General features: G+C 35.3%; 1 protein-coding gene across 2 annotated transcripts in view; it reads left to right on the forward strand.

Annotated features, from left to right (window-relative positions):
- The window catches only part of ect2 (epithelial cell transforming 2), a 67,823-nt gene that overhangs the window by 3,671 nt on the left and 44,727 nt on the right, over positions 1-19,425 (forward strand). For both annotated transcript variants that reach the window (XM_061976065.2, XM_061976064.2), the window contains exons 2-6: positions 3,376-3,541; positions 9,008-9,087; positions 9,474-9,566; positions 12,583-12,765; positions 15,804-15,893. In XM_061976065.2, the coding sequence (XP_061832049.1) occupies positions 3,409-3,541; positions 9,008-9,087; positions 9,474-9,566; positions 12,583-12,765; positions 15,804-15,893 (579 nt within the window). In that variant the 5' untranslated portion in view covers positions 3,376-3,408. The remainder of the gene's footprint in view (positions 1-3,375; positions 3,542-9,007; positions 9,088-9,473; positions 9,567-12,582; positions 12,766-15,803; positions 15,894-19,425) is intronic.

Raw genomic sequence — 19,425 nt, forward strand, 5'->3', positions numbered from 1 at the left:
TAAATAAAGGTTTATAAAAAATAAAAAAAATTCCCTCTGCGCATGCGCATTGCATAGATCCAACGAATCTATGACTAAATTAATCGCCAACTATTTTTATAATCGATTTTAATCGATTAGTTGTTGCAGCCCTAATATATATATATATATATATATATATATATATATAGACAAACTACATTTCTATCCTTTCCAGTATTTTATTGGGAAAAAAAACAGCATACTGGCACCATGTTCTTTCAACTTGCCAAATATAACAAGGAAAATGTTACAAAAATGTTTTATTGATTCTCAGCTGTTTGTAAATGTTGCAGTTTATAAATAAAGGTTTATTTAAAAAAAATGCCTCTGCGCATAGCATAGATCCAACGAATCGATGAGTAAATTAATCGGCAACTATTTTTATAATCGATTTTAATCGATTAGTTGTTGCAGCCCTAATATATATATATATTGACAAACTACATTTCTATCCTTTCCAGTATTTTATTGGGAAAAAAACAGCATACTGGCACTATGTTCTTTCAACTTGCCAAATATAACAAGGAAAATGTTACAAAAATGTTTTATTGTTTCTCAGCTGTTTGCAAATGTTGCAGATTATAAATAAAGGTTTATAAAAAATAAATAAAAAATTGCCTCTGTGCATGCGCATAGCATAGATCCAACGAATCGATGAGTAAATTAATCGCCAACAATTTTTTATAATCGATTTAATCGATTAGTTGTTGCAGCCCTATTATATATATATTGACAAACTACATTTCTATCCTTTCCAGTATTTTATTGAAATAAAACAGCATACTGGCACCATGTTCTTTCAACTTGCCAAATATAACAAGGAAAATGTTACAAAAATGTTTTATTGATTCTCAGCTGTTTGTAAATGTTGCAGTTTATAAATAAAGGTTTATTAAAAAAAATGCCTCTGCGCATAGCATAGATCCAACGAATCGATGAGTAAATTAATCGGCAACTATTTTTATAATCGATTTTAATCGATTAGTTGTTGCAGCCCTAATATATATATATATTGACAAACTACATTTCTATCCTTTCCAGTATTTTATTGGGAAAAAAACAGCATACTGGCACTATGTTCTTTCAACTTGCCAAATATAACAAGGAAAATGTTACAAAAATGTTTTATTGTTTCTCAGCTGTTTGCAAATGTTGCAGATTATAAATAAAGGTTTATAAAAAATAAATAAAAAATTGCCTCTGTGCATGCGCATAGCATAGATCCAACGAATCGATGAGTAAATTAATCGCCAACAATTTTTTATAATCGATTTAATCGATTAGTTGTTGCAGCCCTATTATATATATATTGACAAACTACATTTCTATCCTTTCCAGTATTTTATTGAAATAAAACAGCATACTGGCACCATGTTTTTTCAACTTGCCAAATATAACAAGGAAAATGTTACAAAAATGTTTTATTGTTTCTCAGCTGTTTGTAAATGTTGCAGATTATAAATAAAGGTTTATAAAAAATAAATAAAAAATTGCCTCTGTGCATGCGCATAGCATAGATCCAACGAATCGATGAGTAAATTAATCGCCAACTATTTTTATAATCGATTTAATCGATTAGTTGTTGCAGCCCTAATAAATATATATATATATATATATATATATATATATATATATATATATATATATTGACAAACTACATTTCTATCCTTTCCAGTATTTTATTGGAAAAAAAAGCCAGCATACTGGCACCATGTTCTTTCAACTTGCCAAATATAACAAGGAAAATGTTACAAAAATGTTTTATTGTTTCTCAGCTGTTTGTAAATGTTGCAGTTTATAAATAAAGGTTTATAAAAAAAAAAATTGCCTCTGCGCATGCGCATAGCATAGATCCAACGAATCGATGAGTAAATTAATTGCCAACTATTTTTATAATCGATTTTAATCGATTAGTTGTTGCAGCCCTAATATATATATATATTGACAAACTACATTTTTATCCTTTCCAGTATTTTATTGAAAAAAACCAGCATATTGGCACCATGTTCTTTCAACTTGCCAAATATAACAAGGAAAATGTTACAAAAATGTTTTATTGTTTCTCAGCTGTTTGTAAATGTTGCAGATTATAAATAAAGGTTTATAAAAAAAAATAAAAAATTGCCTCTGTGCATGCGCATAACATAGATCCAACGAATCGATGACTAAATTAATCGCCAACTATTTTTATAATCGATTAGTTGTTGCAGCCCTAATATATATATATTGACAAACTACATTTCTATCCTTTCCAGTATTTTATTGAGAAAAAAAACAGCATACTGGCACCATGTTCTTTCAATTTGCCAAATATAACAAGGAAAATGTTACAAAAATGTTTTATTGTTTCTCAGCTGTTTGTAAATGTTGCAGTTTATAAATAAAGGTTTATAAAAAAATTAAATAAATTGCCTCTGTGCATGCGCATAGCATAGATCCAACGAATCGATGAGTAAATTAATCGCCAACTATTTTTATAATCGATTTAATCGATTAGTTGTTGCAGCCCTAATATATATATATATACATATATATATTGACAAACTACATTGCTATCCTTTCCAGTATTTTATTGAAGAAAAAACAGCATACTGGCACCATGTTCTTTCAACTTGCCAAATATAACAAGGAAAATGTTACAAAAATGTTTTATTGTTTCTCAGCTGTTTGTAAATGTTGCAGTTTATAAATAAAGGTTTATAAAAAAAAAAAAGTAGCCTCTGCGCATGCGCATAGCATAGATCCAACGAATCGATGACTAAATTAATCGCCAACTATTTTTATAATACATTTTAATCGATTTAATCGATTAGTTGTTGCAGCGCTACTTGACTTATTTTACAAGGTAGAATACATAAAAGAAAAGAAAAGAACATGTGTTCCTGTCTTACGTTCCAAAAAAAAGTGCAGTTCCTGTTTAAGTATTTCCTTATCTTTTGCTACTGAGTAAACCATCTAGAAACTAACACCTTTATTATTAGAGCATTGGTAAACTGTTACATGTTAAAACACAGGACGTGCACAAATTATCAATAATAGTAGGGCCTGGAGAAAAGGTTAGGATTGGAATAAGCTCTGCTTCATCCTACTTTTTTTCCAGGCATGTTGGATTGATGTTATTTTGTAACTTTGTTAAGCATGTTCCAAATAAACCAAACCATTACCAAAATACACATACTCAAGAAATGAAGTTTTCAACATTGCTCTACACAATTTCTAATATTTGTGATGCATAGGTTGATAGGCTTTGAACTCCATGTTTATTTTGAGAGGACATCCTGCAGAAGTTTGTACATGTTTGTGTAATGTTTGATTGACATCAGTGTCCGTTTGTTTCACGCTTTCTTTGAATAGATTGGACAACGTGGTTCCTCCTGGTGGTTTGTCATGGCTGACACCAGCATTGTGACGTTAGGGGCAGCTCGGAGTCTGCTGGTGGATTCATCAGTGTATGATTCAAGGATGGGTGAAACCACGAAGGACCACTTATTCCTTGGAGTAGCTTGTGACGATGGTGAAGGTTCGTTTTGTCAACATTTGATGTATTCATTGTTATATAGCAGTATGTTATTCAAATTCTTACTATTGCAGCTATTTTGAAAGGGGATGATTTTAAATGTTGCCTATCATTAACAATACCTAGGCCCTTTTCCACCAAAAATTCAGGAAATTTAGGAACGTTAAACCTTAAAGGGGAACATTATCACCAGACCTATGTAAGCGTCAATATATACCTTGATGTTGCAGAAAAAGACCATATATTTTTTTTAACCGATTTCCGAACTCTAAATGGGTGAATTTTGGCGAATTAAACGCCTTTCTATTATTTGCTCTCGGACGTTGTGACGTCACATTGGGAAGCAATCCGCCATTTTCTCAAACACATTACAAACACCGAGTCAAATCAGCTCTGTTATTTTCCGTTTTTTCGACTGTTTTCCGTACCTTGGAGACATCATGGCTTGTCGGTGTGTTGTCGGAGGGTGTAACAACACGAACAGGGACGGATTCAAGTTGCACCAGTGGCCCAAAGATGTTTCGCACACTTTACCGACGAAAGCTATGCTACGACAGAGATGGCAAGAGTGTGTGGATATCCTGCGACACTCAAAGCAGATGCATTTCCAACGATTAAGTCAAAGAAATCTGCCGCCAGACCCCCAGGAAAAGAGAGCGGATGAGGGTATGTCTACAGAATATATTAATTGATGAAAACTGGGCTGTCTGCACTCTCAAAGTGCATGTTGTTCCCAAATGTATTTCATATGCTGTAAACCTAGTTCATAGTTGTTAGTTTCCTTTAATGCCAAACAAACACATACCAATCGTTGGTTAGAAGGCGATCGCCGAATTCGTCCTCGCTTTCTCCCGTGTCGCTGGCTGTCGTGTCGTTTTCGTCGGTTTCGCTTGCATACGGTTCAAACCGATATGGCTCAATAGCTTCAGTTTCTTCTTCAATTTCGTTTTCGCTACCTGCCTCCACACTACAACCATCCGTTTCAATACATGCGTAATCTGTTGAATCGCTTAAGCCGCTGAAATCCGAGTCTGAATCCGAGCTAATGTCGCTATAAACTTGCTGTTCTATCCGCCATGTTTGTTTGTATCGGCATCACTATGTGACGTCACAGGAAAATGGACGGGTGTATATAACGATGGTTAAAATCAGGCACTTTGAAGCTTTTTTTAGGGATATTGCGTGATGGGTAAAATTTAGAAAAAAACTTCGAAAAGTAAAATAAGCCACTGGGAACTGATTTTTAATGGTTTTAACCCTTCTGAAATTGTGATAATGTTCCCCTTTAAGTTCCAGGATTCAAAGGTTCCTGTAGATGTTTTTGGTTTGTTTCCATCGTATTTCACAGTTTAGGGTAGTTTATACAAATCAGTCTGAAGTATGGTTTGTTACACTGATACCATGTAAATAAACAGACATTAGGTCACAGTTCTTTAACTAGAGTGTAAGTAAAAGAAATACAAGGCAATAATATACAAAACTTTATGATTTAAAAACTAAAAGTATACCAGATTTTACATAGAAATTCAGCTAGGCTTTTGACCTCACTGTCCAACAGTCAGAAAGTCTTCCCGTCAGTAAATGATGAATTCATGAGGGTCAGGCGAGACCTTATGGTCTATTTCAGCTGCAAATAGCAATATATAAATAATAAATGTCAGTGTTTATCTCCCGCCGACAACACAAACACATCGGATTCAGCGTTGGCTTGTTAACATTAGCATTCGGTTTACTCGGGTTGAGGCTAATAACTACACAAATGACATGTAACTGATTACTTTAACAGCATGTAAATAGTAAGTAAATTAGAGAGTTTGTAATTTACCTTCGTTCCCCTTGTGTACTGCCTTTTTTATTTCACATTCATCCAAAGAAGTCTCACTGTAGTAGGCAGCTGAGGTCGCCACTTTGAGTCTGGCTGTATACTTGATATATACCCTATTTTTTGGAGTATAAGTCGCTCCGGAGTATAAGTCGCACAGGCCGAAAATGCACAATAAAGAAGGAAAAAAACATATATAAGTCGTACTGGAGTATAAGTCGCATTTTTGGGGGAAATTTATTTGATAAAACCCAACACCAAGAATAGACATTTGCAAGGCAATTTAAAATAAATTTAAAGAATAGTGAACAACAGGCTGAATAAGTGTACGTTATATGAGGCATAAATAACCAACTGAGAACGTGCCTGGTATGTTAACGTAACATATTATGGTAAGAGTCATTCAAATAACTATAACATATAGAACATGCTATACGTTTACCAAACAATCTGTCACTCCTAATCGCTAAATCCCATGAAATCTTATACGTCTAGTCTCTTACGGGAATGAGCTAAATAATATTATTTGATTTTTTACGGTAATGTTAATAATTTCACACATAAGTCGCTCCTGAGTACAAGTCGCACCCCCGGCCAAACTATGAAAAAAACTGCGACTTATAGTCCGAAAAATACAGTACTATACTCTGTTAATACGTTTAAAAGAGTCAGTCTACTTCTTGGAGCTTTGCGTATCGAAATAAATTTTGTTAAAAAAACCCAATTAACTGCAGGGTAGTTTAAAGACTATACAGCTGAGTAAAAACACTGGTTCCACTGATCAGCGCTCTTCCCACAAAAGTTCCTGCAAGTCGAATATTTTTTCATTCTTTTTTTGTCTTCGTTGTCAAGTATTTTGTAAAAAAAATACACAAGAAACAAGAAATAAACAAGTCGCCAGGCATACTGTAATGGTGGTTGTGTATTCGAAAACAACGTTTTTGGGAACACCGCCAACTGTGTTCAACCGATCAGCGTTCGACAGCACAGCTTGCCCTTTGAAAGTTCCATGAACCTTCCCAAAAGTCCCACCTCGCTGGCAGGAAATAAAAAAAAAAAAAGTTATTGAAGAACTAAATCTACCCGTGTAGTTTTTAGTGGAAACACAGGGGAACTTTATTTACCCAGGTAAATGGGAAAGTTCCAGAAAAAGTTCCTGCGGTTATTAAAAGGCTGACTGTAAGACAAGAAAACTGATATTTTAAGTCGTAATATACGGCAAGTAACAATGGTGGCTAACAATGCAGCTAATGGGAGTGCACTATCGCGCCCATAAAGCCCTCTAAAATACATCCAAAAACCGCCTACAATACTCCATTTTCGTCTTGTGACCTGAATATTAACCAAGTATTAGCAATGTTTTTATAATAAGCGCTAACGCAGACAATGTGTTTTTAGCGGTGCCTAGCTTATGCTGCTACATTGACAAATTGAGCTGATGCATCGCCTTTGATTTGGTGAAAGTTTATTCCAGATTATAAATCATGCCTCTCACCTAGATAGTAGAAGGTTATGGCTTTAAAACAAGAAATTAATATTGACATTCAACTTAGATCTGGAGATGGCGAGGAAGACACAAAGACGCTCGTTTACGGCATCTTTTTTTTAAACCTGCGTAAGGATTATGATTTTTTTTTTTAATCAAAACTGAAAGATATAAACATCCCATCAGTCGGCATCCCAGTGAGAGCAGACATTGTACAGGAAGTGATAGTTTTATTATGTTCAGAGTTTGTATTTTTTGTTCAGCACTTAGCAATGCTTAACACTTAGCACATGATGCTTAGTGTTTCACTAAAGTTGGATCTGTTTAGTACACCGCTTTTAAAACTTTTAGCACATCCTCTTTAGATTCAAGCTCAAAAATATAAGGTTCTGGAAGTTGATGTGTCCCAAAGTATTATTTGTTGTCTCTCACAAAGTTGATTAGTAGTGTTGTTGTTGTTGAAGGGAATCGCGAACGTTGTAATGCGTCTGTGAAATTAATATACATATAAAATGAGCAAAATACGCATATATATCTATATATATATATATATATATATATATATATATATATATATATACGACATCGACGTCCCACTGGGGTGAGTTTTTCCTTGCCTTTATGTGGGCTCTGTACCAAGGATGTCGTTGTGGCTTGTGCAGCCCTTTGAGACACTTGTGATTAAGGCTATATAAATAAACATTGATTGATTGATATATTACTATATAATGAATGTGTCTAGGCTGTTAGTACATTACATATATACCGTATTTTTCAGACTATAGAGCACACCGGAATATAAGCCACACCCACTAAATTTTAGAAGATAAAAATATTTTTCCATTTATTAGCTGCACCGGACTACAAGACGCATATAGATACTTTGTGAAATTAGTTATTTACAAAGAAATATTTTGTAAATGTTTATTTGCATGCCTTAATTGTTTCCAAATGGTATCTGTAAAACGGTTGAACAAACAAAACAGAAGTCATCGTAATGGACTCATTAGCTGCGTATGCTCGCTCTCCAATCACCTAAACATACTCAATTACTCCACGGTGACGTTTTGGTGATTTTGTGAAAGTGAAACAATACAAAAAGAATGCCACTGTAAGTTAATAACATTAACAGACAATTGTAAATGTGTTAGTGTTAATAATTCTTACAAAGACACTCGTGTTAACATAGTAGCTAATGTTAACGACGCTAGCTTCAACCATAGCACTTACAAATATGCATAAAAACATCACACATGGACGGTTAAGTAAAAATTGTTTGTTATGCTATAAAACTTACAAACGTTGCTTGGAGCGTCATATGAAGAATCCATACGAGTAGAAACGCTATGGTTTAAAAAGAAGTCCCAACAGAAGGGCAATGCAGCACCTGCAGTAAACAAGTTTGTCCTAAAATGGCACCATGTCACAAACAATAATAACAATAACTATTTCGTTTATAGCCGGCCCTCAGCGAAGAAAAATCCACGAATTAGCCACACTGTTTTATTAGCCGCAGGGTCCAAAGCGTAGGAAAAAAGTAGCGGCTTAAAGTCCAGGAATTTACGGTACTGACAATGTGTATATGAAACTTATATATATACAATTTATAGGCTTAATAGAGCTACTCCTATTAGCTTAATTGTTAGTTAACTTTTGCCAGCGTTTAGTTACTATTTGTAATGCATAACCCAGAATAAAACATATGTTCTTGTCTTACTGTGAATGGTAGGCAACATTTGAAAAAAAAAAAAAAACTCAGTTCCCCTATAATTATAATTGCTACTTGTTTATATTGACATATATGTTGATTTAGGCTGCAATATTGTTCAATGAAGGACACTTTTATTACTTATGGCTAGCTTGTATGCTGCTACTGTTAGTAAATTGTTTTGGATGCTGAGATTTACATAGACATTTGACATATATTTATCGTAGATGTTCTTTTCTGTTTTATTGCATTATTATATCTTCCCTATTCTCTACTGCTAAATTATTCCGCATGTGATGATTAACATTACTGGCAGAAGCGCAAGCGGTTACGCAGGAGAAGAATATGTGATGGCTAAGCTATCTCTTGAGTCATATTTTAATGATAATTATGATTATTCGTTTTTCTTGAATGGTGATTTTAGGGTGTGTGTGTTTTCTTTTTCTCTTTTAGATTTACTTCCAAAAGTCGAGACAAGAGTTGTTCTCGTGGGACAAGCGGGTAAAAATGCTGATGTGGTCAAAGCCCTGCAGGTACATAAATCCTGTCATGAGTCCTAAAGATGTGCTTCTTTCCAGTGACCCCTACTGATTTAGCAGGTCCCTGAGACTCATTAAGTGCATCACTGAATCAAGCAAAACCGTCAATTTGAGTGCTTTTGCATCGAGAGAACCGCTAGTAGTGTTGTGGCGCCCAGTCGCTAAGGAAAACATAAGTAGTGTTTAAATAGTTCAAAAATTCCTAGTTGACATGGTGGCAGAATAAGCATTGGTGGTTTGAGTTGTTTAAGTGCTTTTGTCATTAACTGGATTTTGAAACGCATCAAATTTAGCCAATCAACTCCATCAATGTCTTTGCAGTGTTTCTTCCACCAGCATTTGACATTCAGATCCTGCTACTTGTTTTTTTTCTTTTACAGGCCATACGAGTAATGGAGGTACCTGTGGTAAAGTTAAGAGGCGGCGAGTCGTGTGCAGAAGACAAAACCATTATAAAGTCAATAGTCAATATGGTACTGTACAATGTCTTTCCATTTGATTCATGAACACTTGGGAGATGTTGCATGGGTGCTAAGTTGAGGGTTTTTTGTGTTGATATAATTACTAGGCAAGTGACTATAATGGTCATTTTGTGTGTAGAAGGAACAAAATCCATCCATCCATCCATTTTCTACCGCTTATTCCCTTTGGGGTCGCGGGGGGCGCTGGAGCCTATCTCAGCTACAATCGGGCGGAAGGCGGGGTACACCCTGGACAAGTCGCCACCTCATCACAGGGCCAACACAGATAGACAGACAACATTCACACTCACATCCACACACTAGGGCCAAAAAATGCAAAAACGTAAAATTGTTTAGCTTTTGTGTAAACGGCTCTAATGATTTTTCAAGTCAAACTTAAAACTGACGGTAGGTAAAGGAAGGAGAAATCTCTAGAACATAAATTCTCAACAAAGTACATTGTACAATAAGCAGCAACAATTGAAAAAGAGAGAAACAATATTGTGTTCATGAAAAATATGTTACGGTAATACTATAATTAACAGATTTGTTTTAAATGTATGTATACATTGTTTTGCCTTTTTAAATGAAATATATGCATCATACATAGCAAATATAGTCATATTAACCACGAATTGATTAACGTGGACCCCGACTTAAACAAGTTTAAAAACGTATTCGGGTGTTACCATTTAGTGGTCAATTGTACGGAATATGTACTGTACTGCGCAATCTACTAATAAAAGTTTCAATCAATCAATCAAAAGCCCAAACCGCCACATGTATCTTGGCAATCTAGGCGAAACCATGTAGTGTTTTTCATACATACACATTTCACTTGATCAAGCCTTTTCTAATATACCACACTTCAAAATAGTAAAAGTATGTTTATTAGAATTTGAGCTGATATCACCTTGGATCAATATTGATATCGGACAATACTCAAAGCTCCAATATCGGTATATCCAAAGTGAATAAGTTGTATAGGGACACCCCTAATTACAGTATTCAAGTTATTTATCGTTCAAGTTGCAGCAAAAACTACACAATAGTCAAATCTCAGTAACACCTTTTTTTTTTTTTTTACAACAAAAAATATGAAAAATAAGTAAATATGTACTGTATATGTAAGTAAATATGCAAAGGTGATATTATATGATTAGTTTGTGTACATTACAGTGCTGTCAAACACATTAAAAAAAAATCAGTTTAATCAGAGTTGAAAATCCCTTCGAAATTAATTTGTTATCAAGCTATATTATGTGTTGATTTTGCGTTAGCAAAAAGTGAAGCAAATAAGAAATACAAATATGTTCTTAAGATGTTTATTAAACATATTTAACATGCCTGTTTTTCTAAACAAAGCATGGATCTGAGATTATGATTTTAGCATTTTTCAACTTTTCTAATGACACTCCTATCTAAAGATTACCGAATTCCCAGGTTAGTCTTACCATTTCAAATATTAATAACCGTTATCGATTACATTATTGTGTACATTATTGTGTACCTGTCACTCCTTCCTTCTGCAGAGTGTGCATAATAATACATAATACATTTTTTCCACTCATATTCCCATGAAGAGGACCGCCATGGTGGTTAGCGTCTTCCATATTGATTTGTTTGTCTGTAGGCTGTCACTATTGCATCGACAGTACATTTGTACATGCACGATACTAACACTACTTGAACAAACTGAGACGAATGTGTTGCAAAAAACGTTTCAGGGATTTTGAGTCATTCTGCGCTGCAAATGGGTTAATTGCAGTTAAAAAAAAAACAATAATATTTATAATGATGATAGATAAATCTGAATAAAATCAATAATTGTAATTATTCCTAATATTTGTCATTACAAATGGTGATAAGCTTTTGCAAATACTTGGACCAATTAATTTGTTTAACTGTTGCTCTTTTACCATGTAATGTGCTTATACCATCGTACTATGAATACAGTATATCACAACCTCAAAACACAATTTTGTGAAGGGTTTGCGGCAAATTCATATTTATTCCTTGAGGCTTGAACACTAACTTAATAGACTGCAAGGAATCAATTGTTAAGTTTGGATCTGAAATTACGATTTTAGCATTTTTCAACTTTTCTAATGACACTCCTATCTAAAGATTACCGAATTCCCAGGTTAGTCTTACCATTTCAAATATTAATAACCGTTATTGATTACCGTACTGTCAAAAACTCCTGCTTATTTCCTGGAGAAGCAGCTAGCATGTGATTCGTTAGCTAGCTTAAATACTAACATGAATACAAGACACATTTATGTCTGAAATCTTTTAAAACCCGTTACACAATGATATTACCGTGATGGTTTCGGTGACAAGAACTGTGATACTGTCAAGTTATGTTTTGTTTTTGTTTTCTCCCCTAACTTGAAAAGGGTTTTGACTTTTTGACCAGGGGTTACACTGGGACTTCACTCGTTGTTTTAATCCAATGATGAGACAAATCTCTGTTTATCCTTTTATTTTGGACTTGATTGTCTCTTTTTTTCATTGAATAGTTGTAAGGTGAAAAACCTTTGGAAAAGGTGGACAAATACAAAAGCAATTAGGGACCAATATAAACAAATTACAATAAACCATTTTTTAAAGTAAAAGTGTTTCCAAAAGTACATATAGTGACCCTTAACAGCTTGGAGTTGGCATTTAAACATTTAACAACCACTTGGCAATTAAAATAAATTCAACACATCAAATTAAAACCATCAAAATAATATAAGTCATCTCACCGTCAGCCACCCTGGTCTCTTTAAACAGTTGTCACTACTGTATTTGGCAAAAAATGCAACATTTTCATATCGTTACACCTCTACCCCTATGATTCGAATCCGTTCTTTTTGTAGTGCATGCTGAATAGCAGATATGAGCATCTACATCAACTATATGATTTGCCTGAGAAGCTGGACAGGACAAAAAAAAAATGTAGTGCATGCTTTAATATTTTACGTGTCACTTCCACTTCGCCACGTATTGCTGCTAAACCCTGTGATGTGATCCCTATCTTTAGGACATCACGACTCCATACATAATAGTGGACAACATCCAAGAGTTTAAGGATGAAGACAACATGGAATTTGAGACCGTGTTTGTGCTCGCTGACTTCGACTGTCCAGATTTCAGTAACCTGTACAAACAGGACAACAGGATCGTTGGTCCTCCGGTTGTACTGCGCTGTGCTTTAAAGGATGAGGTAATAATACAGTGATTGAAAATGTCTATACAATAACCTTGTCAACCATTGTGTGTTTCTCCAAATTCACCCTTATATGTCCTTGAATTATTTAGGGCACTCAAAGACTGCAGTTGGTATGCTTTGTAACTTTCTGAAAGCACTCAGGGGGCAGCATGTTTGCACTTGTGTTGCTATGGTAACTGCGACACTTGTACTAACTGGAAGAATGTCCGCTAAAAGCGCAACAAAACCAATTGTATAAAAACAGAAGACAATTCAAACCAAAAGCACTTAAATGTGGAAAACAAGCAAGCAGTTAGAGAGCAGCGTGTCATGAATAATTTCACAAAACAATGTAACAACAAACTTGGCAGCGTTTAAAAGCTGACGCTTAGGCCTTTTAATACAAACACAACACTAGTTTCATTCCTTTACCACTTAACAAACCTCTTAATTTACTCTTATCCACTAGTAAATATATGTACATGTTCATATCTACGCCAATCTTTAGAGTACCGTATTTTGTATATGTACATTTTCAACTAAAAAAAATATTCCTGAAGAACTAAATCTACCTGGGTAGTTTTTAGTGAAAACACAGGGGGTAAATGGAAAAGTTATTGCGGGGATAAAGGGCCTAATGTAAGACAAGAAAACATATACTTTTCTATTTTTTAATCCATTTTAAGTCCTAAAATATGGCAAGTACGAGGTGGCTAACAATGCAGCTAACGGGAGTACACTATTGCGCCCATAAACCCCTTTAAAATGCATCCAAAAACCGCCTACAATACTCAATTTTTATCTCGTGACCTGAATATTGACCAAGTATTAGCCACATTTTTATCATAAGCGTTAACGCAGACAAGCTATTTTTAGCGGCGCCTTGATCACAGAGAGCTAACTACTTTATGCTGCTACATTTACATATTGACCCGGTAAGTTGCTGCATTGCCTCTGAGGTAGTGAAAGTTTATTCTAGATTATAAATCATGCCTGCCTCTCACCTGGATAGTAGGTGGTTATGGCCACAAAACAAGAAGTCAACTTAGACCCGGAGAGGGCAAAAAAAGACACAAAGACGCTCGTTTGCGGAATCTTTTTTTAATACTGCGTAAGGATTATGATTATTTTTTCATCTAAATGGTAAAATATAAACATCCCATCAGTCGGCATCCCAGTGAAAGCAGACATTGTACAGTTAGTGATTGTTTTATGTTCTGAGATTGTATTTCTTGTTCAGCTCTTAGCAATACTGCTACATGATGGTTAGTGTTTCACCAAAGATGGCTCTGTTTAGTACACTGCTTTTAAAAGTTGTAGATCATCCTCCTTGTATTCAGTCTCAAAAACATAAGATTCTTGATATGTTTCAAAGTAATCTCTGTTGTCTCTCACAAAGTCTGCCATGATTAGTAGTGGCAGCATTTGAAAGCTAACGCTTAGACCTTGCAACACAAACACAACACTAGTATCATTCCTTTAACACTAAATACACCCCTTAATTTACTCTTATATGTACATTTTCATATCTACGCCAATCTTTAGAGTACCGACTATAAAGAGTATATGAGCCGCAACCACTACATTTTAGAAGAAACTTTTTTTTCCCCATGTATTAGCCACACCGGACTATACGCCATAGATACTGTATATACGTTGCAAAATGGATTATTTACACAGTAAAATTCTATAAATGTTTATTTACATACCTTAATTGTTTCCAAAAGGTGCCTGGAACATGGCAGTAAAACGGCTGATCAAACAAAACTGAAGTCATCGTCATGGACTCACTAGCCGCGGAAGCTAGCTTTCCAATCAGCTAAACAGACATAGTAACTCCACGGTGACATCTTGGTGGATTTACTGAGGAATTTCATATCTTTGTTAAGGAATAATTTTACAACATCTTAAAAATATACGCATTCTCTCTATACAGTAAATACAGGTATGTATGAATGTTAGTGTCAAGTGAATATAATAAGGAGCATATGCAATAAAGGTTCTCTCCGTTTAGAACAATGGATTGCAATAATGCAATGCAAAACATTTTGTGACAAAAGCTCACAATGTTGCACAAACAAAGCATTTACATTGAAATCTGCATGATCGGTCGTTTTAATGGATAAGTTGACACACAGTTTCATCCTTAATGCATCAATCAGACTCGGCAAAAATGTACATTTATTATCATCTGTTCAAAACATTGTCTATTCCTAAGGTTTTTTTCACTTTTAAAAGTAACCTTTCCTCCTGGCCTTCAATACAAGGAGCTCAATGGAAATTGGCCCCTGCTTATTTACATGAAAATCTTAATTAATATGCACTGTCCTTGTCTTTTTAAAATAAATAAGTCTACAAGGTGTGGTTAGAAGTACTTAATATGACAGTCACATCAAGGCTGGTATACGACCTGTTTTTAAAAAAAAAACTTTATTTACTGTATCTGCATTATGATCCCTCATTCAAATAGTCTCTCAGTACAAATAGTAGAATAGAAAATACAAAAAAACGACCAAATATTAAAATCAGTAATTAAAAGATGGGTGAAAGGGTCAGTGCTTTATCTTTAATTCACACTCTGTAGATTGGTTTTAATTTTTACCTTTGTTTTAAAATTGTCTACATTTGTGTTATATAATATAATTTTCCGCAAAAAGTGAGTTTGCTGCAGATTTTATAAGTGATTATATTTTGTCTTTACATAATTCATGCCAGCTGTGCAAAGTAAGCAAAGCAAATTCTGTGTGATTTTCTCCACTCCCAATTGGTTAAATGGGTTAGACTTCTCTAGCTCATTTCTACCTTTAAGGTTACTCAAAGCGCTTTGACATTATTTCCGCATCCACACAAACATTCACACACTGATGGCGGGAGCTGCCATGAAAGGCCCTAACCACGGCTCATCAGGAGCAAGGGTGAAGTGTCTTGCTCAAGTGTTGCCTTCTGTGGACTACACATTGATGTCTGTGATATCTTTAGAGCCTAATCATATACAGGTTTATAAATATAATTTCAGTGATGTATCTAAAAGACAATATTGTGCTTTTTCACAGCCTATCCCATTTTCGTGTCGCCCTCTGTATTCAACCACCATGCTGAACCTATCGCTGTGTTTCACTGGCTTTAGGAACAAAGAACAAATGGTGAGTCCAACATTTTAATCTGTTCATTATAGGGCTGTCTTTGAGTAAGGGTTTTCATAGTCACATTCGAGTTTGATTCGTTAGATTTCCCCCATCGTCGACAATGAAATCTATGACGTTATTTAGGAGAATTAAACCGATGTTGGTGAGTAGTGTATACTGGCTGGTCACTGGGTGTCAGTAACGTCAGGTGGATGTTCTCCAGCACATCCATGTGAAAATATTCCAAAGTTAATTAAAGGTACTTTTGGAAATAATGTAGACTTTCATTAAAGTGCACAAAACCGATCTCATTTGCGATTGTTTCCACCTCAAAAACACGCTAAGCCACAGTTTTTGAGGACCTCGACATGAAGAGATCAATCTTTACTAAATAGAGAAAATAAAAGTCGTAACAAAAGTTTCTGCATGTGAACCTGTGGAAGGATCATTACCTTTCCAAAAGGAGAGCTACACATCTGGGTCGAAGCAATGCGTCCCCGCGCTGTGTCCAATTTCAATCAGTCCAACCGGGGCAGACGGCAAGATTTCAGCTGGCCAGAGGCACGCGATGGTACAGTTTACCAACAAGCCTTAATCACGTCTGCCATGTAGAAACATCCGTCCAACGCTATTTGTAAAATATTCTTGTGTGCAGAAAAACAGATTTTAGGCAGTAAGTAGGAGTGTTTAAATAGATCCATCCAAAATCATCATCAGAATCAGAATCAGAAATACTTTATTAATCCCCGAGGGGAATCCCATCCAAATCGAGATTTTTGTTTATTCCTAAATGATTCATAATATTCGAGAATCAATTAAACAAAACATTAAACAATTATTGTTGATATTACTTTTGTTAATAATGATACTGATGCTTTTATAATTATTTGGTTGTCTATTTTAGTACCATATCTAGTCTCAATTGCTTAGTAATTTATCTACATTCAAATGTTTTTTGTGGGGGTTAGGGTTTAAACGTACAAACAGTTTGACTATGAGGTTGATTGTGAAATCAGACTCCATCAAACCGTCAAATTTGATTGCAGCCCAAGTTCATTAATTATGTTTTCAGCAATGTGCAAGATCATTTGCATCAAGGGAGAGCCTCTGTAGTCTAGAGCAGGGCTATTCAACTATATAATGAAGTGGGCCGCGGTTTCAAGAGCCCAAGGGCTAAGTATTCTGACACATCGACATTTTTGATGTCTCGTCAGAAAGTGCGCCCGCAGGTTACATACCTTGGAGTCTATGTTTACTTAATTGCGAAGTAAACACATGAGCTTTCACACTGCACTGTCAATTCATTATTCTGCCCTCGCTAATCGTTTCCAACGTGTGCAGCTAGACAGATAGTTAACAGTACGAAGAAAACAGAAGCTCCAGAAGTTTTGTTGAGGATTGATGTTCCTTTTTTTAAATGATGTTCCTTCTTTAGTTTTATGTTTTTTACTCCTTCCTTAATTTATGTTTGAAAGACTAAAAATATAAACATTAAGTAATCATTACCAAATTACAACGTCCATTTTGTATTTGACATAAATAAAGTCCATTCAGTATTTTACATAAATAAAATAGGTTTAATCTTAATACATTCACACAATAAACTACAACTATTTACGCATATAGAAATGAAACATTATCCACATCAAACATTGCACACAATGTATGTGACTCATCACAATTAAACCTGTTGTTAACCTCTACTGGTCAAATTTAGCGCTACATGTATTAAATGGGCTTTGCTCGCCAAAGTTACTCTGACAAAAAACAACACAAGCATGAATACAAACGACTTCAAAAAGTCAGCAATTTAAATTCAAAACAAACAAAGTATTTTCATGCACGATATCTACTTACAAAGATTTGACCATGTTTCGGGATGAAGTTTACACGTGTGGATTTCTACCGTTGTTCAACTTGTTGCTGCTTATCTTGAACACTGTCTGTCGCTCAAAAGGTCCGACAGGAAACAATGACCGAGAACTTTCTCGGGGCAGAACATTCATACTTTGTTGTCCAGTCATTCGCAATTTATTTAGATTTTTTTCAGGGTTGAATGAGTAGTCTTCTGTTCACCCCACTGCTGCTTCATTGTGACGCATATGCCTTACTGTTGCCCCCTGCTGGGTGGCAGGGGTATTACATACATGAGCCATTCGCGTTTGAACGGCTTCATTAACCCTATTTGGATGATGTTTGGCGGGCCAAATGAACTTTGACGAGCTGGATGTGGCCTGCAGGCCACAACTTGATTAGGCATGGTCTAGAGAGTCTTCTTCTAGAATGTCGCACCGCTCATTAGGTACCGGTAGGTTGTCCTTCCATCCATGTGCTTTACATATGTTGACTTATTCATACCTGTCTCCTTGTGGGTATAAACCTCCTCTCCTGTGAATGTAATGTCAAGGCTGCACCATTAGTCCACCATCTGGTGCATGTGTAGAAAGCCTGCTGCGTCGTCCATTAAAATGGATAAAGTGTATAATTGCAGCAAAAATCACATTTCTAATCAAGAAGTCCACATTTGGTGAGCTAACTTTTAAAGAGTCGTACTCACTGTGTCGTAATTTTTTCTAAAAAAGAAAAGCCTTCACCGGTTTTAAATTGTTTACAGGTGAGGTTTTGTCCACTGTACTTTCTTTCTGTCTTTTTCGTGACAATGGCAAAATTCTGACACATGCAAATAACTTGTTCTTATGTACAAATATTTGGATTTGTGGTCTTGGAATCTGCAGTTGTTAAAAAAATGTCTCCAGAATTTAAGTAAAGCCACAATTCTTTAGGATAGGTTGGATAGACTTTAAAGATGTATACACTGACGGCACTTTTTCCTCTTTCCAGCAACTTGGTGTTACATTTTCACTCCCTGATCGACACTTTTTTAGATATCTACAGACCCGCAGGTTTTTTCGTAATGCTTTTCCCAGGTTTCCAAACTTATAGACTGACAGTTTTAGATGCTTTTTTGACACCACTTCCGACTTAAAAAGGATCAATTACACTTATTTACAATCAAATTTTTCATTTACGCCCTGAGTCTCTGAATTCAATGAAGTGATGTTGGGAGGGTGACTTAGGAGTGACCCTATCTAAGGAGACCTGGACATGGATGGACATTGGATTTTAAGTAGAGTTCATAAGTCTTCTATTTGTGCCACACACAGCCTTACTCAACGCAAGCTAATACATAGTACTTATTATTCCAAGGTCCGGCTGGCTAAGATGTATGACGGAATATCGATTTTATGTTATTGGTTAATACATAAGTTTTACCTTTGCCCATCCCTTTACAGTTATTGGACTGACATGTTTAATGTTGTATCTTTGTTTATTGGCAAAAAGATCGAACCGAATCTTCTAAGCCAACTATTTGAGGTAGCCCCTCTGCCATCTTCTCTTAGCAAACCTATACAGATCTTGGTAGCATTCACTACTTTGTTGGCTAGAAGACTCATTGTACTAAATTGGAAGGCTGCAGCGCCTCCCTGCCACACCCGCTGGATTAGAGATAGTCTTTATTTCCTTAAACTGGAGAAGATTAGGCTGACAT

The sequence above is a fragment of the Nerophis lumbriciformis genome, linkage group LG14, assembly GCF_033978685.3.
Source record: "Nerophis lumbriciformis linkage group LG14, RoL_Nlum_v2.1, whole genome shotgun sequence".
Lineage (NCBI taxonomy): Eukaryota > Metazoa > Chordata > Actinopteri > Syngnathiformes > Syngnathidae > Nerophis > Nerophis lumbriciformis.